We start from the raw sequence: 23,777 nt of genomic DNA, 5'->3' as shown, positions 1-23,777 counted from the left end.
GACGTATGTTTTATAACCTTCCCCGAACCTTAGTTTCTAGTTTAGTGCGAGCCCATAGCATGAGGCATAAGTACCTTCTTATACTTGTTTTAGTTTGCCGTATTATGCTATGTTTCTTCCCTATTTTTTGTACCCGTTTCACGGATTGGGTTGGGGTCGACATTGTGAGACCCACCAATTGTATTATTCGATCTTTCTGTGCAATGACTTGGCAAGGGTGGAGGATACAATCTCATCAGGTTGCACCTTACACCCCATCTGACTAAGTGGCGCTTAACAGGTTAGCATCCGTAGATGATAAATGGCGTCAAGCCTTGCAAATTATCATGGCATGGCAGGACGCGAAGGAACCTCAATTCTTTATAGAAGGAGAGGATGAGGAGGACGATTAAGCGAGAGATAAGGTAAGTTTTTAGTTTCAGTTAGTGTCTGCTTATGTCCCAAGCAATTTATTTCTTATTAACCCCATAACGGGTGGAACTCTTATATAGTTACGTCAGTTTTATTTGCTATATTAGTATGTTATAACCTTGTTTTGTAGATGTTCTAGAATTTCACGTGTTTCCATGGTATTTTTCTTCCATTTTTATTTAAATACTTTGAGAACAAAGCATGCTTCTTGTTTAGGGGGGATACAAACACGTAATTAAGGCATCTGTTAGGATATAGATATGTATAATATGCACTTGTTTTCTAGTTAAAAATTCAAAATTTTTAAAAATATTAATAAAAAGTTATGTTGTACAGTTAGGAATATTGGTATTGTTTTCCTTCTCTAGGCCCTTGATAATCTAGAAATCTCACGTAGCTTTTGTATTAGAATAGTTTTTAGAAACTTAGGTTAATATGTAGGTAATAACCTTTGCATCTATCTATAAATATATTACATGAGTATCTATGATTGTTTGGCAGTAAGTTTCTGAAATCTAGGCTAGAGTACTTATTCTACAAATCCTATGAGAATATAGCCTAAAGCCTTATATGAGTGAACATTTGAGAAATGACACAAGGGAGAAGTAAAATCCGGATAGGGAAATCACACGTCCACTTGCTTGATCACTATACCATATCCTAAGCGAGAATTTAGGCCCTCTTTGGATTGATATAGCCAGAAATTCAAACCTATGAATTATTTCCCGCTAGTCCGCCCCTCTGAGCCTTTCTTTAGCCTTTCATAAACCATAAATCCTTTAACCTTTTACAAAACAAAATAAAAATAAAAATCAGCCTACCCATTCTTTGAATGAGTCTGAGAATAGAGATGAAGAATAGAAAAGAGAAAGACCTTTGAGATCAAGAATTTGTTAGTCACTTCAAATAAGAAAATGAAGTTTCCATCCAAATAAAAAAAAAACAAATAAAAGAAAATAAAGAGTTAGAACTCCAAAAATAGAATCAAAGGAGTCAAAAGTGAAAGAAAAAGAAAAATATGGCTAAGGATGGAAACAAAGTGTAGAAGCAAAAGTAAATAACAAGGTTTTCTCTAGTTACATAATATGAAGACTCTATTATCTTAGACGTGTCCTTTTTGAATATCCATTTCCTTCCTTCTTAAACCATCTCCTAATCCCCGTAACACCTAATAAAGACCTTTAGCTCAATTAGGAATATGTTAGTGTGATAGTAAGTGACAGATGTGTTTGATCGACTCCGGCTTCCTTGTGTGTCATTGAGATTGTAAGGTAAAGTGTGCCCACTGCACACTGGAGTAGCGAAACTCGAGCGGAAAAATAAGAGTATTGTTGTCTTGATATTTATGTGAGGACCTACTTAAGGACGCTATTCCGAGTTTTCAGAAATAGACCTGCTAGTGCAATTCATAGTAGTACTCATTGTATATATGTTTATTCGTAGATGATTGATTATTATGCATATATTAGCTTAGGTTTCGACTTGATTATTCTTTCTTCATTGCTAGTGAGATATATAGATAATTGGGAGCATAAATAAGGAAACAATAGTTTTATTTCTTAGTTGTTGTAGTATAGATGAAGTTTGTGAGTACCTTCATTGGAAAACTCTCACGAGGCTATAACTCCTCCACTAGGGAATTCTTAGTGGTTTAAGGCCTTGTTGCATATGGTCAATGCAATCGCACTCGACAAAACGAGATTAGTTAGAACTCCATTTTTGGTCACTTATGCTAATTTCTCATATTTCCTTGATGACAAGCAAAATGATGTTTGGGGGTGGTTTGATAAGAGCCCAAAATTGTAGTTTTAAACCCTTAATAATAATACTTTTAGACCAATTGTGCGAGTAATAAATAAGAGTTAATGCTAATTGCATGCTTTTATGTATTTCAGGCATTGAAGTCAATTATGTGTAGAAATGTGCCACTTTGGCGAGATAAAGGAGCAAGGGTTGGTTGCTAAGAAGTTCTGTGATTAAAGGCCAAGATTCAAGGAGAAAAAGCCTTTGTAAATCCCGGTTAAAAGCTGAAAAGTAAAAGTCAATGCGGGCAGAAACAACACACAAAAGTCAGCATAACTTTTGATGATCATATCTTTGGACTCATGCCTCGGAATTGGGCCTACCTTAAGTAAAAACGACCAGCTCGGAAAGAGCTTTCCAATAGTTTGAATCTTGACCCAATTAGAGGAGCAGAAGTGGATGAAAAGTCTGCTGAAGTCAGATCTAGATGAAAAGGGCCTGTGGACTGAAGAGATTGGGTTTTGGGCTCGATTTTCCGGCCCAAAATATGGCTCCTCTGCCCATACACGAAAATGTGGATCTGGTCTCTTCCATTTCAACACACAAGACCTAGCTCTTAAGATATACTTAGCTTAGGGTAGAAGGTAGCCATTAGAGCATAGTTTTAGATCTAGTTTTACATTAAATTAATTAGTTTTTATTATCTTGTTTTGAACTTAGTTAATTGAATAATTATTTTATTATTCATTAGATCAATAAAATAGTTAGTTCTTTATAATTTCGGTTTTGATTTATTTAAGTACTTAGATCTAATTTTGATTCTTAGTTGTTAATCATTTCTTAGTTGTTAATTTAGATTTGAATTATTGTTTAGTTCAATTTAGTAAAGTTAGAACCTTTATATGATGTCTTGTTTGAATTCCATGAGAAATGATTGTTTTATGAATCAAGGCTAAACTTCCATTAGAGGGGTTTGATGAAGCTTTGATGAAAGCTTGGTCTTTGTTAACTTAGAAATCGTCGTGATAATCTATTCAATTGTAGAAAGTGATTAGTTCACCATGAGAATGGGTTTGGTTGCTTCACATGCTAGTTATTAATTGGTAGAGATTGCCATGTATAATTAGGGATTAGAAATACCATTTTGATATGCGAAAGCATTGAAATTTAGATCACGACGAATCTTTGTTAGTTGATTAAGTCGAGTTAAGGTGGAATCAATCCCCCCTAATTCCTTATCATATAGTCAATTTAGAAATTCCGTAGTTGAATTAGCATATTTTGTTATTTGAATTCACATCGTAGTATAAATTCCCACCATTACTCTCACTACTTTGGCTAGGACTGATGATATTAGAAAACATTGAATGCTAAAGAACTAGGAGTGGAACGAATCTTTTACTCCACTTTATTTCGATAGATTCAAGAGTAGAATAATCTTTGATAAACACAGTCTTCGTACAATTTTAGTTTTACTTGCATTTAGTTTCATCGCTTATTTGTGAGTAGAACTATCATTTTTATGTTTATCACAACGCTAGACGTGACTCAGCGAAGAATGCTCTCTAAGAGCAAGACGCTCAGTCAAGCTCGCTGGTTGCATAATTTGGACACTTCTTACCAGTTGGAACCTACAACGCTAGACAAGTGCAACAACATCAGACAAATTGAATTCAAGACATCAAGCTTAGGAGAATAAACATGCATTTCATAAATGTAAAAGACGAACTGCCTGAACTAGCTCAGGAAACTAGTTCTTTATAGCTACCGAACTGCCACTTAGGTGGAAACCAATTCATTCCAAACTCAAAATAAAGCAGATAATAAAGGCGAACTGCCCAGGCAAGCCCAGGTTATCAACTCTTAATGTATCGGGCCATAGGCCATGTAGCAATAAATAAAGACGAATTGGCAAGGCAAGCCCAGGAAACCAGCTCTATTATATCATAACAGCTAATCACAGATAAGATAAACAAAAACAAGGGACATTCTTTCATAGCTGACAAGAGTCAAGAAACATTTAGCAAATTCTCAGTGGCTAGGGGCTCCAACATGACTTCCACAGCAGCTCCATCCAAGGCAGGATCCGAAGCAACATCAGCCACGAGAGCAGGACTTTCAAATACAGGAAGAATGGTACTAGCATCTCCAGGTACGTCTAACATTGTTGCACCTCGAGCCCCACGTTCTGGTTCCTCCTGTAAGGCAAGGTATTTCTTCTCCAGATCATTGTACTCCTTGGCCAGCTCGGTTGCCTCTCCTAACAGAGTCTCATAGGCGTCCTTCGCCGCCTTGGCCGCAGTTGTTGCCTTCTCCACGTACCTAGTGTACAGTGACAGCTCGTCATTTGCTTCTTCCAGCACCCCTGCCATAACCATTTTCTCCAGAGCGACCTGATCGTGCTGCTTCTTTAGTTCATCATAACTGGCTTGGAGAGCAACTTGAACAGAACGTACGTTCTCTAGTTCTTCCTTCATCTTTTCCCACTCGCCCTTTTCAGCATCAGCGATCACGGCCAGCTCTTTCAACTTTTGACACCGGATAGTACCTACGAAAAATAGTACATCCACAAATCAATAAATCATCCTACTCATACACAACAAAAAGCCAAGTTATACAAGTACATACCAAGCAATATCCAAGGTCTATGGCCCTCACGTTTGCAGCAAGGTCGCCCATAACATCCAAGTTCCGTCGATCTCCATCAACAACGATGCTATCCAACAAGTAACTCGCGATTGGAGCTGACTGGATGCTACAGTCAGACCTCATCACGTATTGGGTTTCTCCAATATCGAGGTTAACATAGGTGACACCCGTCTCAAGAGCACCACCCTTCCCCTTACCAAGACCAGCCTTGGCACTACCCTTGCCAGAAGATTTTTCTCTTCTAGCAGGAGGAATAACAGTTATAGCAGTACTACCCTTCACCTTCTTGAGCGGGTTCAGGTCATCATCTCCCAGATCGACCCTCTGGAATGACCTCACCCGAGAGCTCGACCCTCCCTCAGAACACCCAGCTTTCTTCCCATCAGAACGGTGATCAGACTCCCCCTTTATTATGCCCTCCAGACGAGCCGCCTTAGCCACCCTATCGTCATCAACAACAACTTTTCTCTTCAACAAACTCCCAGTTTCATGAACTGAAACTCTCAATATATCTACATCCACCAGAGCGGGCGCTCGCCTCCTGGTTTGTTCCCAGGAAGCAGGGTCAGAACCAGAGTGGTGACCTTTCCCACCATTAAGTTTGGGCATCCCACCATCACCACCAGAGGTCCTATCACCTCCCACAGGCCTCACTGCCCTACTCCGATTCCTGTTCCTAGCCTCCCGGGTCAGAACGCCACTATCTTCTCTCTCCATGAAGAACTCGCTAGAAGACTCACTATCAACCTGACCACGAGCCCTTTTCTTTTGACTCCTCTACTTGAGCCTTATCCCACATCCTCCCCTTTCCACAAAGCAACTACCTCAGGCAGTTTCTCTTGCTTCTTAGCTCGGCTAAGCTTAGCGAACCTCTCGATCACTCCCCGCTCAGTACGACTAGAAATAGTGACCTCTACAAAATAGCCAGTTACAAGGTCAGCTCAAAACAAACAAATATCACTCAATATACAACAAAGGACACAAAACATACCAGAAAAATTGCAAACCCTAGTATGAACTGCAAACCCACTAGCACAGTAATTTCCAATTACAACAACAACCTTCTCTCCTAAGGCTCGTTGCTCACACCGTCCAGAATGCTCGACTTCCCTGTTAGCGTTTGCAAACTAAAATTATTAGAACGAGATCGCTTCACAGTGAAGTGCTTAATAATATCAGTGACCTCAACATGGTACCCTAATCCCTCATTCAACAGGTCGAATATTCTCAACAAATGCCAAGTGTTGCAAACGAACTGGCAAGGCGCTTTCTTACAAAAGCTTAAAAAATTATAGATAAGTGGCGAAAACGGTATCCTCATGCCAGCTCACAATTGCCCCTCACAAACTACCACCCCATATCCCCGTGGGGTGTACGCATTACTTAAAGTGTTAACATCATTTCCTATTTCATGTATCTCTAGGTCGCTAACATCTATACCACAAGCATCCCTCAAATCTCCAAAACTTTCCAAAGCATGCTTATCTACATTTCTAGGGGGCAACCCACTAGAAAAAGAACCCTCACAACGTCCAGAGCTACTCTCCAAAGCAACTACAGATTCAGATCTTACATAGTCTTCTTCAGTATCAAACCCTACCGACCCTACTATAACCTCCTCCAATCGTGTATCATCAGAGTCAGACATGGTGTGAAGACAAAAAAGGAAAGAACCTAATAAGCAAAGTTTAACTACCAAACGAGAAGAGGAAAAATGAAGGAGATTGAACTAACCTGAGCCCTTAATGATCTCAAAAATTTGAAGGAAATGAGGCAAAACAATAACTTTCCAGTTCCCTAAAACGTCTTATACATGCCACCCGTTCAGTTCCCAATGTAGGCCATCAATACAATGAACCCTAAACCGGCACGTCTCCTTATGTCTTGTCTTTTCGACTTCCACAAAACGAGGCGGTTATTATTCCACACATATGCTACACACGTGCAAACATTCTCTCTCAGTAGATTGTTAAAACGTACTAAACGACCTACTGAGATGGGGCTGTGTGAGGGAGTAATATTCACATCCAATGAATACCACACACGTGTCCATCATGGCTTATAAGTGACCTGAAGACCTGGATCTGACTTGAAGCAGGAGAGCATGAGGCGCTGGCATCTTGCCTATATAAAGAGGATGAGGAACTACGTCTGACTTGATTCAAGTTCCCCCCCAAAGAAAGAGAACTTGATACGTAGGCAGTTCGTTCATACAAACTCAGTCAAACCCAATCAACCAATCTATCTCCCCCAAATTACCTACTCTAGTAAGGTTAGATGAAACATAACCTTTACACAAGGGTAAGGGAAAAGCTAGTGATTCCAGACAATCTGGACCACACCATGGTCATGGTGGGGACAGGTTTAGGCACATGCCGTATGATCAGGGAAATAGGGGACCCCAGCAGATCCAACCAAGACCCCAGCAGGGCAATGGTTTCCAGAGATAGGGAAATCAGTATCATAACCGCAGGGCAGGAATCAGTATCATAATAGGTAGGGGAATGGTAACCAGAGGTAGGGCAACCAAGGTCAGTAACATCATAACAGATAGTTTAGGCCTTAGATGGCACCTCTTCCAGCTCAAAGGATTATTGCCCCAATTTTTGGCAATTGTTTTACTTGTGGGCGACCAGGACATAGGGCTAGTGCATGCCCTAATGGATTCAGGATAGAGCAGGGGCGATAGGGACAAGAAGCTCCAGCTTATGCCTTTACAGCCCTTCCAGGGCAGGAAAATATGGCAAGTACTTTTGCTACACCTAATAGCAGTCTTAGAGTTCTATTTGATACTGGTGCATTGCATTTTTCATTTCTTGTCAGCTTGTGGAAAGCAAAAAGATTAAAATTACCCCACTCCCTAAACCCTTACGTGTTGAAACACCATTAGGAGGTTCAGTGACTCTGTATGATTACTGTAAGGACTTTGAGATCTCTTTTATGGGTCGTGAGTTTGTTGTAGACCTTGTAGTTTTGGGTTTTGAAGGTTTCCACTACATCTTAGGAACGTATTAGTTAAGTAAGAACTATGCTACATTAGATTATGATGCGAGGTCCGTTTCTTTTAGTAGTCCTGGGTTACCGCGTGCCACTTATGATTGTTGTACTCATGGAGATTCTGTGATGTCTAGTTTCCTATATTCGATGGAAATATTGGAAAAGGACATTAGTATGGTGGAAGTGGTACGAGATTATGCAAACGTTTTTTAGGAGATCCCTGGACTACCGCCTAAGTTAGAGGTAGAGTTCTGGATATACTTGTTACCAGGGACAACTCCCATTTCCATGTCAGCATATAGATTAGCACCCAAGCAGCTTGATGAGATGAAAGTTCAACTTGAGGAGTTGTTGCAGAAGGGGTGAGCCTTTGTTGTTTGTGTTTGATTTTCTTTTTGTGTGTTGTGTGCTTATTAATTGTTATTATGTTAGTATATAAGTATAAACCATTTAAGGTGTGTATGAACTAGGTTTATACATTCGAGTAATTCACCATGGGTTGCACCAGCTATCTTCGTGTCAAATATGGATGGTACTTTGAGGATGTGCATTAACTATAGGGAGTTAAACAAGGCGACTATCAGGAACAAGTACCCCTTGCCCAGGATAGATGAACTCCTAGATCAGTTTGACTTGAGAACGGGATACTATCAGATGGGTGTTGAAGAGCATAGCATTGCTCTTATAGCTTTTCATACTCATTATGGGTTGTATGAGTTTCCTGTTATGCCATTTGGACTGACTAATGCACCTGCATTCTTTATGGACTTGATGAACCGTGTATTTCATCCATATCTGGACAAGTTTGTCATTGTTTTCATTGACGACATTCTCGTGTACTCCAAGAGTGTTGAGGAGCACAAGGAACATATGCGGATAGTGTTATAGATTTTTAGAGAGCAGAAGTTATATGCAAAGTTTAGCAAGTGCCATTTTGGGTGACTGAAGTTAGATTTCTTGGGCATGTGATATAAAGTAAGGGGATAGTAGTGGATCCTGAGAAGGTTGTAGTTATTAAAGAGTGGAAGCAACCTACTAATGCCACTGAAGTGAGGAGTTTCTTAGGATTGGCCGGGTATTATAGGAGGCTCATAGAGAAGTTTTCTCTTCTTGCTGCACCGTTGACACAGTTGACGCGAAAAAATATTAAGTTCTTGTGGACTGATGATTGTGAAAGAGCATTCCGAGAGTTGAAATAAAGATTGACTACAGTGCCGATCTTAGTTATTCCCATTAGAGGTGGGAAGTTGGTGGTTTTTACTGATGCTAGCGGTACTGGTTTGGGATGTGTTTTGATGCAAGACCAGAAGGTGGTTTTTTACATATCTAGACAGTTGAAGCCTCATGAGAGGCGATATCCTACACATGATTTGGAGTTGGTGGCGGTGGTATTTGCTTTGAAGGTATGGCGACACTACCTATATGGGGAGAGGTTTGAGTTGTATATGGATCACAAGAGCTTGAAGTATTTGTACTCACAGAAGGAGTTGAACATGAGACAACAAAGGTGGATGGAGTATATTACTAGTTATGACTTTGAGATTCTTTATCATCCTGGTAAAGGAAATGTGGTAGTTGATGCTTTGAGTAGGCAACACAGTATGATGGCTTCACTTATGGTGCAAGAGTGGAAGTCACTTGAGATTTTGGCTTTAGTAGATTTGCATTTTGAGTCAGGGGCAAATAGAGCTTTTGTTGGCAGTTTGACTGTCCAGCCTTCCTTGGTGAGCAAGGTTTTGAACCTACAACTTAGTCATCTTTCTTTAGTACAACGCTTGGATGACTTAGTGATTGATCTTCTCGATGATTGCCCTACGGATTGGTCCATGCTTTCTGATGGTGCTTTGAGGTTCTGGGATAGACTATGTGTTCCAGATAATGCCGAGTTGAAGGGAGAGATATTAGGCGAGGCTCATAAGTCTCGATTCACTATTCATCCTGGGGGTATGAAGATGTATCATGAGTTGAAGAGGACTTTCTGGTGGGAAGGTATGAACAGGGATGTTGGAGAGTATGTGTCTCGTTGTTTCACATGTCAGCAGGTGAACGCAGAGCATCAAAGGCCTTCAGGTTTGTTCCAGCTTTTGGAGATTCCCACATAGAAATGGGAACAAATCCCAATGGACTTTGTTGATGAACTACCTAAGTCCCGGTGGGGAAACGAGTCGATTTGGGTTATTGTAGATCGATTGACAAAATCTGCTCACTTTATTCCGATTGGAGTTCATCGAAACACTGATAGTTTGGCAGAGAAGTAAATTCGGGAGGTGGTAAGACTTCAAGGTGTACCAGTTTCCATTGTGTCTGATAGAGATCCACTTTTTGCATCAGAATTTTAGGATAGCTTCTAGTGTGCTATGGGCATGAAGCTAAACTTGAGCACGACATATCACCCTCAGACAGACGGACAAACAGAGCGGGTGAATCAGATATTGGAGGACATGTTACGAGCATGCATCCTTAATTTTGGAGGCAGTTAGGAGGAACACATTCCTTTGGTTGAGTTTGCGTATAATAATAGTTTTCACTCTAGTATTGGCATGACACCATTAGAGGCCTTTTACGGGAGGCCATGTAGATCACCAGCATGTTGGGCCGAGGTGGGTGATGGTGTCTTACTTGGTCTAGACATTGTTAAAGAGACTGCAGAGAATGTTAGTGTGATACGAGAACGGATTAAGACTGCTTAGAGTCGATAGAAGAGCTACCACTACTAAAAAAAGGACTTATAAGCTCAGCTAAAAGGTGAGATGTTAGAGTTTTTACCTCGGTTTTCTAGGAAAAAACAACCGAGGTAAAATCCACTGAGATAATAGAGTTCTATAAAACCGAGATAATAAACTACTAAATTATCTCAGAAGTCTGACATCTTATTTAAATATATTATCTCGGTTTTCTAAATAAAACCGAGATAAATTGTTGATTGAAACCAATTAGTATAAAAGAAAACTGAGATATTTTTTTTTATTGAAACTGAGATAATATCAAAAAATAACCGTGATAAATTCTTTTGGAAAGGGAGATTGTTGGACAACCTTTTATCTCACCCTTTGTCATTTTTTGCTGGTATTGCTCATGACAATTAACCAGCAAATAAAAATCTGTCCCAAACCACCACATTCCCTTTGCATATTCATAAACATCAACACCAATTAACAAAAGCAACCCAACATAAGTAAATTCTTTGGAGAACTTATTTCATTAAGATAAGAAAGAACAATGTCAAACATGATCTTAACTTTCAAAGAGTACTAGTGATCAATCATTTATTTATAGAAACTCAAATATTGTATCAACTACTATTCTTCGAACTATAATAAAACATTTTTTTAACCTTTCTCTATATATTCAGCAAAGAAGATAGATGGTTCCTGTTGAATTTCCTCCTTACAGATGGTTCTTGCTGAATTTCCTACTATTTTTTTTTTTTTTGAGAATCCACAGCTCCCAAACCTAAGGTATTCACGTCGGTCATATGAAGCTTCAGCAATGCCTCCTCAGCATTAGTTCTGCAAGAATAATGAAGAACGAAATGGCAGATCACTTGTTAGCTAAAGAATTAAACCATAGGCAAGTGATCGATTTGCATTTCATTATACATGCTGACATAATTCCCCATACCTGTTGGCAAATTTGACAAACCCAAATCCTTTCCCACCCGGAATTCTCACAGATGTAGTCTCTCCATACCGAGGAAATGTCTGCCTGAGATCTTCAAGACTGACACTTGGATCTAATCCTCCAACATAAATCTACAATAAAAGAAAAAATTCTGACACCAAATTGCATAAGTAATCAACGACAAAATGCTGATGGGTATGAACATATGACTCACTGTTGTGTTGATAAAGTATTCATCGCACTGGACTTTTTGGGCAGAGGCTCCACTTGATGCATACCACCTACGATCACAAAGCTAATTTAAGAAACTGAAAAATATACTTCATATAAAATCAGAAACAAAAATATGTTCACATGCTTCATATTCAAACACCATTTTCATGTGATTACTGCATTCTAATTGCTAACTACAACATCAACCATCCAGTGATTAATCAATAATTAGTGGTTAGGAAGTAAGAAATGAATAGTTAACAGATACTTGTAATGCAACTCAGTACAGTGTTCCAGGTGTTTGAAGCTTGTTTACAGGAGAAAACATACTCTAAGCATGAAATACAAACATATCAGTGACAGAGACCAAGTAGTTCAGCAAGATAAGACCAAAATTTGCAATAACACTTGCCTTATAGGCTAACTAAACCCTCGCTCTCTCTTGATTCTTTCAAGGGCACCAAGCTTACTATAAGTTTCTTCATCTCCATCCTTATTGTTTTCTTCCACCTTGTTCACCAAGTCGCCAAACACATGGCAGGAACATCTTTGTGCGCAATTTCAATTTTGTCACCGTCCTCGCCATCACTACCTTCAGGCAAATCAATGTCTTCAACATTGTCTGTAACTTTCCTTCCACCATCCGGTGTTCATCTCACCCCCGTTTGAGATTCCACTCCAAAGACTCACAAACCCTAGTTTTCTCGCCATCTTTGGATGCTATGTTATTGGATTCGGAGCAAATTGCCTTTCTAGAGCTGCCATTTCGTCTTTGGGAACCCCATCACGCTCGTGAGTGTCCCAGTTTCTTCGGGTTCAATTTTCTGGTCTTTTTGCATCGATACTCTCGAGAATAAAATGTGTCCGCAAGAAGATGAAAACAGTGAGGAAAAGAAGGTTAGTCGAGGAATCAGCATATACCGACAAGGAAGATGCCTTTACACCGATTTTAAAACCTATGTAGTCGAGAATCGAACATAATGGTTGATCCGATCCACCCTAAATATATAACCTGGAGCAATTCGGGAGAAAGGTGTCATGAGAAAGATTGTCATAACATCCATTTCTACTCACTATTGCCGGAAATGTATTTTAGTGATGGGATAAAAAGAAAGGGATTAAGATGGATGGGAGTTGGGACCATCCAATAGTGTTCATTATCATCCGTGGTGGATAATCGATCCTATTCTTTTTACGATGAGATCGAATCTATTATGCCACGACGCTAACAAGGATATGCTTACCAATTAAATCATCGTAGCAAATTTCTGTTTCGTTTACGTTACAGATCCAAATGGAGTATAAACAAACCTGGCTGTAGCTAGCAGACACACTGCGCTTCATCCGAAGCATCTCCCTAAATGTGTCCTCGTTACCATGTTGCACCTCAAAGTCGTGCCATTTAGTCCAAAAATCAGCATCAGACCTTGGATCAGCATATTGAGACGAGAAATTATATATTGCTCGAGCTCGATCAATCTCTCCTAAGCTCTTCTCCAGTTCGGCATACTTCATGCACATAACTTTAACATCTTTATCCGGTAGCCCAGATTCAATTGCTTGTTGTAAGAAATACAAAAAACACTATTAGTCACAGTTAGCAAGATGAAAAATGTCATAGCAAAAGACTGACACCCACACCATAATGCACCAGCCACATGCAAGAAAGAAGCAAACATGATTTCACATAAAGAAACAGATCAGCATATCTGAGAGCTTCGGCCATGGGCCAAAGCCCAATGCAATATGAAAAGTTGAAAACTACCACGGGGGTTTGTTGGGGGGGGGGACGGAGCTGTTTTGAATCTTGGGCAATTGGCGAAATCCCAACACAGCAATATGATATGAATGAGGAAAGGCAATGCTTTACAAATTTCATGAATATTTATCAGGTTTGTTTTATGGAACTAGGAAATTTGTGTCACAAAGTACCTACATGACAAGGCCCAAGAAAAAATTGAAGCTGGTTTACATTTTTAAACATCCAGAATATTAGCAAAATATTCAAAGAAGATACATGAAGATGTTTGCATCAACTAAATAAGGTAGAAGTGAATAGACGTTACCTCATAGATCTCTCTTGTTTTGGGGACACCAAAGATCTCTGCAGCACGAGCAATGTAAATTTCATACATGCTCATCTTCTCATTATCGGGAATAGTCTTTGCAGCTTGATCATAGACCTTCATTGCACGCTTCGCAAGACCATAATCCTCCTCCAACTTTGCATATTGCAAATAAAGTACCTTGAGATTTTCAGCAGGAGTCTGAGTGGTATATTAGATAAAAGAAATAATGAGTCTCAGCATTGAAAAACATTCAATTTAAATAGCAGACAAAGTATATACACTAGAAACAAAGTGGATTACAAGAAAAGTTATCAACTAATCACGTAAGTCAATACAAAAAATACGTGAAGCTTGCAAAATAAAGAGATTGTTACCTGCCTGATGGTCTTTCTTTACTGAGATGCCAGAGATGACGGGTTTTCCAGTCACCCCCTTATCCATCTGCGAGAGATTGATTCTTTGATCATCAGCTTCACTCCGTCTTGCAAACGGTGAAGTTGCGACCTATCTGTGGAGTTGAAATGGGTAGTGGAAATCGTTTCTAAGTTGGATTCTTTGAAGGAATCACTGCTTTTGCTACTACTCGAACTTCGTTTCAGAGGAGGAGCAGTTGAGTAGGAGGCATGGATTGTGTTTCTTTGTTTCAGGAGTTCATCAATCTATATAAGTAAGTAAATACGTAACGATCAAGTAAAAATGTAGTTGCTCCAGTTCAATAGTCAATGATGTGGAACAATTCATAAGACTATGAAATCCAAGATGAAGAGTGAAGGTAAACTCACAGCTTGCATTTCCTATGCATATCTACTGGTCATCTCTGTGAATTGTGCCAACACCTGCTATGTAGAACAAATGTGAGAATGAACTTATCTATACAGGATAGAAGGAGTGCCTACATTGAAAAATTTAACCTCTATACTTCGGTTTCAAACTTGGATAGTTCCACCCTTTTAGTCAAGATTCGAAGCTTCCACGATACGAAGTTTATCATTTTCTTCTGAAAAAAGGTCCAAAGACAAAGAACTTCTATTACGTAGCTTGCACTTTTAAAGAAGTTTGTCACTGTGTACAATAATAAGGACCGAAGATTTCAGATACCATTCCAAAAGATTAAGAAAACGGCCGAAAGGCTAAGAATACTGATTAATCGCTTTCAATCCAAAAGTACCATTTCCCAAAGATCAAGTAAGCGTAACTCCGACCATAAACAGAAAATACATGGGTGCCGCTTTTAGCTCGGATATTTCACATGGCTGAAATCCGTCCCATTTTTAAGGAAAGCAGTATTAGGATCCTTTGTTGCTGCCACCGAATTGATTGCTTGATCCAACCGGTAAAAAGGAAAACCAAGAAAATACATCGGTGAGGTACATTTTTCCTTTTTTTTGCGCTCTCCTCCTGCAATGCCGGGCTTAATCCACCGTTATCCTCCGGTTCAAAATACAATAGCTTAAACTTGCTCTTGTCCGATGATTGGACTCGACAGACAAGGCCTGCTTGTGCTTCTTGTTCGGTTATGTCGACAGAATAAAAGTGAGCACACTGTTTCTCAACCTTCTTAGAACAAGATTGTCCCAGCTGAAATGGATGAATAGCATGTCTTGTGACTCAAAATTAGCAAGGAATACCAAATGACTTGAGTAAATAAAGAAAGTAAGGTAAAGACTAGAACACAGTATAAGATGGGTTGCGAAAATTTGAAAACATGCAACTTAACACAACATATGACCTTCAATAGACTGGAACGGTGGAAGATGTCTTGTAAAGTAAAACTTAGATAGATGGAATATACTGAATTAAAGACCACATGAGGAGAAATCACATCATTCAAACATAGAGAAATTTGTTAACAAGTAAAACTTGCCTTTTTCTCAAGTTCCGACAAATAGTTTTCAAAAAGATCCTCGCGATCTCTAGGACGTTCAATAGCCTTGAATCGCTCGTCATCCTCAAACATGGATATTGCTTTGCTAGATAATAATGAAACAATTCATATAGAGCGTTATAAGTGACATTACATTTAAATAGTACTCTGCTTATACCGTCTCAAAATACTTAATAACAAAGATGAAATACGTTGAAAGGTTTCAATTTTATAGCAAACTTTACTATCAACACGAAAAATCAGTGCTACTTAAGAGAGAAGACAAACCTCCATCTTGTAGACGATGTTAGTTCTTTGGACTCCTGTCAAGCAAAAGTATCAATTAGTTTCCCATCTTATTGTTGAAAATAATAGATTTGGGAGTACTATCCGTCTTACTTCTAGCATTTTCGTGAATTCTTCTCGAGACTTTTTTTGTTTAATGCGTCTTTCCTCGGCTTCCTGTTTTTTCCTTTGACCCAAGTACTAAAATACAAAAAGTACAAGTAATTACAATATCACTGATGACGAGAAACAAAGAGAAGCGTAGAAGAAAAAGAAAATGAAGAACCATCATTGTGAAGGCCGGCTTACCTCATTAAACGCTTGCTTTCTTCTCTAGCTCTGCCACTAGACCCTGTATAGTCTTATCAATTCCTTTCTTAATCGAGACGGGATTTGCACCAGATGTAACACTCAAATACCCTAATTTAATGATTTCTCGTGCAAGAACAGATGCTGTCGTTGTCCCATCACCAGCGGAGTCATTTGTTTTACTTGCAACCTCCCTTATGAGAGCTGCACCAGCATTTTCCATAGGATCTGCAAGTTCAATTGCCCGAGCAATTGTTACCCCGTCATTCACCACTTTTGGGCTACCATATTCATCCAACACAACATTCCTTCCTCTAAGACCAAGGGTAACACCAACGGCATCAACAAGCTTATCAATTCCAGCCTGAAGAGCTGTCCTTGAAGCCTGACCAAAAGCAATTTCCTTAGCATTTGCACGTACAACAAACACGCTTTGCTTTTTCAGTAGTAAATGGTCTACAATTGAGCTTCTGCCTCTGATTTGTCCTATTACTAAGGCTTCCCTGAGTTGGGAATTGGAGGATGGATGAAGTGGTGAGGGCATTAGTAGACGCCATCTTCTTCTTTTTTTTATGGATAAGATTTTGGAGAGGAAGTAGTAGGGTTTTAGAGGTAGCCGCTCGAGTTTACTTGCCCTTTGTTTCCTCTCTTGGTCTTGGGCAGATAAGAAGAGTTATGGGTTTTCATATCTTTGCTTCGCGCCTTTTTGTCATTAAATATTACTCTCATGGCCTGTAATATTTTGATTTCATCATTAAATCAAAGTGCACATCTAGAAACTGAAATATTGGGAAGAGATAAATATACCTGTTCCCAGCTCCAATTAGGCTCAACATTCGCAGATTCCAAAAGTTCTTTAAACGCAATATTTGCCTCCTAAAAGGATACATAACGAAAACTTCTTTTAGTCTGTACAAGTCAACTATAAAAAGGTATTTTCTACTTTATTTTTAATTCAGTGCTATAAAAGGAGAATCCTAAGCAAGCACCTGTTTACTAGCATAAACCAAAGGTTCATCATCAACTGACTTTTCCTCCAGTGGAGTAGCATGGTTGCAACAGTCTCCGCTACTCTGTCATGTATACTAGTAATCATCTCTCTAGTATCACTCAGTTCTTGTGATACAGCAACCTCAAAACCTACAGGATTCACAACGCGCCTTATCCACCGCAACTCCATTAGATCGCCATTCCATAACCCAAACTTGACAAAAAACGATGAATTCGAAGCTGCAGTTCATCGCTCCTCAGCTAGAACAAAGTACTTTAAAAACAAACTCTCTCAAATAGCTTCTCCTAAAGCTATTGCAACGCCAGTATGGGCAGAAGTTGCAGAGTACATGATGGAGTACTATATTGGCAAAGAAACACAAGTTCGCTCTTATGGAATATTTATTTTTCCAGCAACTGCCATACCCTTTTTTGCTTCCTGCTAAAAGTAAAAACATCAGCATGATACGCAGTGCAAGTTAAATTAGCAAACTAATCACTATAACTATTAGATTAATAGGATCAAGTGCCTTAAACTCCATTGCAAGTAGAGAAATAAAAAGATCCATATGAAACCATATACCATCCCTAAGAAGATAGTACAAATGATGCTTGTCTATTTTGTATACTTATTGACTTCGGCAAAGGGAAACAGGAATTTAATCGGTCTTTTTACGGCATAAGAAGGCATCCGATAAGAGAGCTTAACCGAGTACCTCCGGATCCCGAGCAGAGGCTACATCAGCAGAATTTGCAACATCTTGAGGAAGTAAATTCATGGAAGTATTCCACGAAACCATTGGAAGAGAAACAACAAACTACGATTATCCAAAATTCACTTCCAACAATTGTGTAAAATTCAAGAGGACTAAATAGGTCAATATGTCAATGTAGTGTTTTGCCAAAAAGAAGCGAAACTCCATTCCGGTGATCGTAGCATGTGAGGGAGTAACAGATGCCACGGAGAGTGACCTCCAACAACATTTGGTGCCACGGAAGGAATAACTTGAGTAGATTGTGATCCCAAGGGCGCCACAGGCAAGCGAACTCACAAGAAGCAACAATCAATGGCTCCGAAACAGATGAGGTAGATGGTCCTTCGACTGTAGAAACATTTACCATACTGGCAGCTTGAGCGGTCACAGCAGCTTCTGGTTGAAATCCCTGACTAGACATTATAGGCAACACCTGAAAAGTTATGCATTAGTATACTGCTTCTAATACCAGTCTTTGTGAAGCAAAGAGTAAATTATTAGATTAGGAGGATGCTAGGACTACAACAACATACCTAAGAGGCTGAGACCTCTGCCTGTTTGGTAGTATAGTTCTGTGTAGGGCTCCATGAAGCTGAAGGGAGTAGAAGCCATATGGGGTGCGGCAAAGCGCTTTTTCCGTCTTCCTTCACGCCTGGCATAGCTTTCTTGTGCTTTTTTGCAGTCTTCCTCCAAGGAAACAAAATAGAGAAGAAACTGACCTGTATCAACATGCCATGTCCATGTAGTATAACTTTCAACAATTTCTTGACATTCCCGCATAGTTTGCATGGACATAGTATTAGTATAGGATTTCCCTTACCACCATCACATTGATCATCAAAACAATTAATACAAGCAATATGGCATATATAAATTCCTTACAAGAATTTATTTACTAAGAAAAAAGTCTTATATGTCGAATACGAATAAAAGTAATAACTACGTCAAGTAATAAAAGTAATCACTAGCCAAAAGGTGATTTCAATAACATTTAACCTAAGAAAACTAAGAGAATCTCCAAATCCTTGAAAGCTAGCTATCTCCAGAATCTTCTAACTGAAAGTGATGATCCAAAACCTACAAAGCCAAAATGAACACCTTAAAGAGTTTGACTTTATCATTTTTCCATGATAGGTTTGATTGTCAGCAAAACAAAGGCATACTATTTAGCAAATAATTTCTAAAAAAGAAAAACAATGTAAGAAAATACTCACCATGCACCAAAAGTCTCGCTCCCAAATGCCTTTAACCACTTCAAGTTATACTCAATGAGAATTGTTGAATAAAGTCAAGTAGAACCGAATGAAGGTCTCTTATTTCATCTTTGTATATGCTGCTATCTTCCCCAACTCTTGGATCTAAATTAGAGAAGGAAAGAAAACGTAACTAATATATTATAAGGCATTAATATTCTAATTTAATTATATGACAAAGAAGTATATATGTGTTTACCTTATTTGTTAAAGATTGAGAAGGATCCCTAAGAAAGTGTCTCATAAACATCATAACGTAGTAGGCACATTCTACACCTCCTGGTTGTTTTGGGCACTACATAAGACAAATAATAAGATTAGTCATACTTACTTGGAAGGAAAAAGTAATAAAAATATATGAATTTAGCTTTGTTTACCTTGACCACTTGCCAATTTGGTCCTGCCATCATTCTTTTCCCTCCAGCATAAGTGAAAGCTCTAATAGCACTACAGAAAAAGAAATTAAATTGGGTATACACATATTCATATAAGACCTTGCTGCAAACATTTTGAGATCCAAGCTCACATTGCATTCACTTCGGCGAGGGGCACACGCATTAACACAACATATACTAAAGGAGGATGCTAGCGAGAAGCATCATGTAAGACAATACAAGTTTGAATATGTTTCTAATAAAGTCGAGAACTTAAAGGGTTGGTATTTTAAAGGAAAAAGATTATAATCATACAAGAAAATACATGAAACACATAACTTACTTGTTAACAAGAACTTTTATTCTGAATATTGGAGTCGGATTTCCAGAAGAATCCAACCAGTCAACTTGTTGTGATGATATATCAATAACAATCAATACCCAATGCCTACTACAATGAAATAAATAGATAATAATTAATCCGTAATGTATAGGGTATAGTCATTTAAGTAATAAATATGATTAAGAGACAAACAAAACACTTACCCCAAATTGTAAGGAATCAATAGAATTTGATTCCGCCTTACATAACCTAATATGTGTTGCAAATGCTGAACTTTCTCCCCATCATCATTCCCATAGTTTGTGAAGTTAGAAGGATTAGCAAATGTGTATCTTTCTTGAGAACTCATGAAACTCCCATAAAGATATCTAAAAAAATTAAAAATATTACGATAATTGCATCTACTAATCAAATACAAATGTTTAAAGCAGCATGCAACTTTAGCTCACTTCATGTATGTAGTCATGCAGCTGACACTTAGCCAATCCATGCTACAAATATCCAACAAATCAGATTTTTCAATGGAAAAATGGCCTAGCTCAATCTCTTCCCCGAAAAGCTCCCTTTCTATAGGGATGACAATATTATCAGACGATTCCATCGTGTTGTCAAGCATATCGCCATATTCTCTGATACTACGTTCCATCTCATCAAGTGTTTCCTCCTTTTCCTATGTGAAATAATCAAAATATTGACGGGCATAACATAGATATGGACTTATATCACTGATGCTACTAGAAAAAATAATAAAAAGCACTAAACTATACAAAAGAAATTGAAATTGAAAACCCAAAGAAATTGAAGAGAATAAAAGGACAAGGGCAAAAATTTAACTTGAATAAGCTACTTCACATGGATAGAACTTCACAACTTAATATTATAAACATCATCGCTAAATCTAGAAAGAAAAAAATCAACTCATACTTTCAAATCGATTGAAGTTTAAATAATCTAAAGTCCTGCCAAAACTAGTTGCATCTGCGAAACCATTAGGTTATGAGGATGGAACTTAAGTTAAGTTAAGATCTTCAAAAAAAGAAGTTTACAATGCAAAACACTAATACAATTGACACAAATGAAAATGTTAAAAGTGGTTGGAAACTTGTCAAGTATCATTCAACTTATAAACAGTATGGGAGTCACAACAGGATTTGTGGAAAACTAGAATATTGCACTTAGAGCAAGACCTAAATTTAACAACATGCTATCATTTACTACCCAGGAGGCACAACAACCCGAGTTTATACAAAATGAAATAACTTTTCCTCCTAGTCGTCCTAGAACCAATTTAGATTGTTCACCAAACTCTAATAATAATTAACGGCACATAGTGTTTGATTACCAATGTACTAGTTTTACTTATTTACTAGATTAACCTATCTAATGCTATGAGTGCAGTGTGAACATTTCCCTGCCTTTCATTGGTACCTTCCTTTATGTAAATTTACTCTTTATACTGGGGAATGCTAGAAATGAGATTGTTCCTAGAAAAACCAATTCTTCTTTATGCAAAAGTCTATAAATAACAATTAGCAAATATATGGGATTATGATCATATGAAATAAGCTAAATACCTGTGGAGTACTAATTTCAAAGTTAGGCAATGTCTTCTTACTTTTAGCCACAACACCAAAATCTTTTATCTGCATGAGTATAGTAATAAATCTAAGTCATATATTAAAAGTACAAAATGCATATAAAAATACAATAATGTAAACTTTGACCTGTTTGCCTTTGTTATCCTTTCTAGCCTTCTCTGATCCAAGTAAATCATGTTTTTCTTCCTACATGAATAAGGAGAAAAAAAAAATTAGTGTATGCATGTCAACACCAATAATCATTACTTTTTGTCTAATAGTTTACCACATTGCCGATTATCACAAATTCTTTTGGCCACACCACAAAACTATGCCATGCATCCTTAACAAATCTCAAGTCACCAACCGGTACTGGGAGAGGGAGGTCAGGTTTGATTACAGTGTCAATTTGTACTCGAAAATTGGCTTCTCCCAAGGGAATATCATTAATATTTTCTTGAGGTCGAGTATTTTTGAAAACTGAGCCTTTAGCAACGATGTTGCTTTTCAAAGTCAAAGCCAAACTACACTTCACACCCTACAAAAAAAAAAAAAAAAAATAGTAAATCAATATATCAATATATGTACACTAAAAGTACGAAGTGTTAAGAAGATAAAAATGTTGACCTGTTTATTTGATTTTTTATCATTGCTAGCCTTCTCGGGTGCATCAAAATCACCATCTCCTTCCTACATAAATAAGTAGGGAAAACAACATAATGAATCAAATGAATGAACAAGTGTAAATCAACCAAATACGTCATTAATCTTTCTATGATTCTTTACCACATCGCCGACTATGACAAATTCTTTTGGCCATGCCACAAAGCTGTGCCATGCATCGCTAATAACGCTCAAGTCACCACTTGGTACTGGTATTGAGAGGGGGAGATCAGGTTTCATTATTAAGTCAATCTGTACTCGTACATTGTGTTCTCCCAAAGGAATGTTGTGGACTTTTTCTTCTGGTCCAGTCTTCTTGAAAGGTAAACCTTTAGCAACAATGCTGCCTCTGGATCTCAAAGCCAGAGAACACTTAATAGCCTATAAGAAACATGGATATGAGTTAGAGCTTATGCATATATCGTGATAAGAATTATATCAATTTAAAGGATAAGTACCTTGGGTGTACTGAATTCATGATTGGTCGGAGTCTTCTTCATTTTTGGGATACCAGCATCTTTCACCTTGTTTAATAAAAATAAATCAATATATGTACACTAAAAGTACTAAGTGCTAAGTGTTAAGAAGATATCGGTGTAAACATAAAATGTTGACCTGTTTCCTTGATTTTTTATAGTTTCTAGCCTTCTCGGATGCATCAAAATCACCATCTCCTTCCTACATAAATGAGTGGGGAAAACAACATAATGAATCAAATGAATGAACAAGTGTAAATCAACCAAATACGTCATTAATCTTTCTAGGATTCTTTACCACATCGCCGACTATGACAAATTCTTTTGGCCATGCCACAAAGCTGTGCCATGCATCGCTAATAACGCTCAAGTCACCACTTGGTACTGGTATTGGGAGGGGGAGATCAGGTTTCATTATTAAGTCAATCTGTACTCGTACATTGTGTTCTCCCAAAGGAATGTTGTGGACTTTTTTTCTTACGGTCGGTCTTCTTGAAAAGTAAACCTTTAGCAACAATGTTGCCTTTGGATCTCAAAAAGCCGAGAACACTTAATAGCCTATAAGAAACATGGATATGAGTTAGAGCTTATGCATATATCGTGATAAGAATCATATCAATTTAAAGGATAAGTACCTTAGGTGTACTGATTTCAAGATTGGGCAACATCTTGCTAAGTGTATCCCTATCTTCTACCTGTATGTTTGACAGATCTAATTAAGTCCCACAAAGAAAAAAGAAAGAAATCGAATGCGTAACACAAACAAGTCATAATCAAATGCATAACTAAGTTGATACCTGTTGGTTTACTCTATTATCACTTCTAGCACTATTAGATCCAACATTCTCAGGTGGTGGCAACTTATGCATCTCTTTCTTCCTTAATGCACTTTCCTTTTCTAGAAATCTCACCCTTTCTTCTGCTTCCATCCTTCTTGCTTTTTCTTCATGTAGTTGGGTCTCAAGCTCCTCTCTATTTCTCTTCCAAGTACGTCTAGGAAGTTTAAAGTATGCTGTTGGAGTTACAAACCTCCCCTCCCCCCTAACTCTACCACTATGCTCCGGGGTTCCTAAAGCCTGAGTAAGTATATCATTCTTTCCCTTAGTTACTAAATTCCCCTCCTTCTCCTTCAGTTTCAATTGAGCCTACATGACAGAATTATGTTAATACATTTCAATATTTTAT

General features: G+C 38.2%; 1 protein-coding gene, 3 long non-coding RNA genes and 1 pseudogene across 5 annotated transcripts; all 5 read right to left on the bottom strand.

The window, feature by feature from the left end:
- Positions 1 to 11,035: 11,035 nt before the first annotated feature.
- Positions 11,036 to 12,028, bottom strand: LOC147504953 (uncharacterized). Its single transcript, XR_015220494.1, has 3 exons — positions 11,636 to 12,028; positions 11,422 to 11,552; positions 11,036 to 11,309 (listed from the first exon to the last, which is right to left on the bottom strand). It is a non-coding gene; the product is annotated as an uncharacterized LOC147504953 (long non-coding RNA).
- A 923-nt stretch (positions 12,029 to 12,951) lies between these two features.
- Positions 12,952 to 15,660, bottom strand: LOC147504952 (chaperone protein dnaJ 16-like; annotated as a pseudogene). Its single transcript, XR_015221033.1, has 7 exons — positions 15,564 to 15,660; positions 14,906 to 15,310; positions 14,623 to 14,765; positions 14,486 to 14,542; positions 14,078 to 14,362; positions 13,701 to 13,901; positions 12,952 to 13,193 (listed from the first exon to the last, which is right to left on the bottom strand). The product of XR_015221033.1 is annotated as a chaperone protein dnaJ 16-like (transcript).
- Positions 15,661 to 15,770: 110 nt separating this feature from the next.
- On the bottom strand, positions 15,771 to 16,583 carry LOC147504951 (uncharacterized). Its single transcript, XR_015220493.1, has 3 exons — positions 16,162 to 16,583; positions 15,967 to 16,053; positions 15,771 to 15,890 (listed from the first exon to the last, which is right to left on the bottom strand). It is a non-coding gene; the product is annotated as an uncharacterized LOC147504951 (long non-coding RNA).
- A 2,649-nt stretch (positions 16,584 to 19,232) lies between these two features.
- On the bottom strand, positions 19,233 to 19,985 carry LOC147504950 (uncharacterized). The gene is made up of 4 exons (XR_015220492.1): positions 19,877 to 19,985; positions 19,537 to 19,606; positions 19,359 to 19,454; positions 19,233 to 19,264 (listed from the first exon to the last, which is right to left on the bottom strand). It is a non-coding gene; the product is annotated as an uncharacterized LOC147504950 (long non-coding RNA).
- A 90-nt stretch (positions 19,986 to 20,075) lies between these two features.
- Positions 20,076 to 22,616, bottom strand: LOC147504949 (uncharacterized). The gene is made up of 8 exons (XM_086605414.1): positions 22,575 to 22,616; positions 22,240 to 22,497; positions 22,081 to 22,143; positions 21,740 to 21,991; positions 21,601 to 21,660; positions 21,451 to 21,519; positions 20,326 to 20,546; positions 20,076 to 20,244 (listed from the first exon to the last, which is right to left on the bottom strand). The coding sequence occupies exons 1-8, from the start codon at positions 22,614 to 22,616 to the stop codon at positions 20,076 to 20,078; spliced, it is 1,134 nt and encodes a 377-aa protein (XP_086461540.1).
- Positions 22,617 to 23,777: the final 1,161 nt, after the last annotated feature.

The sequence above is a fragment of the Coptis chinensis genome, chromosome 4 (genome assembly GCF_015680905.1).
Source record: "Coptis chinensis isolate HL-2020 chromosome 4, ASM1568090v1, whole genome shotgun sequence".
NCBI classification, from domain to species: domain Eukaryota; kingdom Viridiplantae; phylum Streptophyta; class Magnoliopsida; order Ranunculales; family Ranunculaceae; genus Coptis; species Coptis chinensis.
The sequence above is the reverse complement of the archived record's forward strand: the minus strand, read 5'-3'. Positions and strand labels throughout refer to the sequence as shown.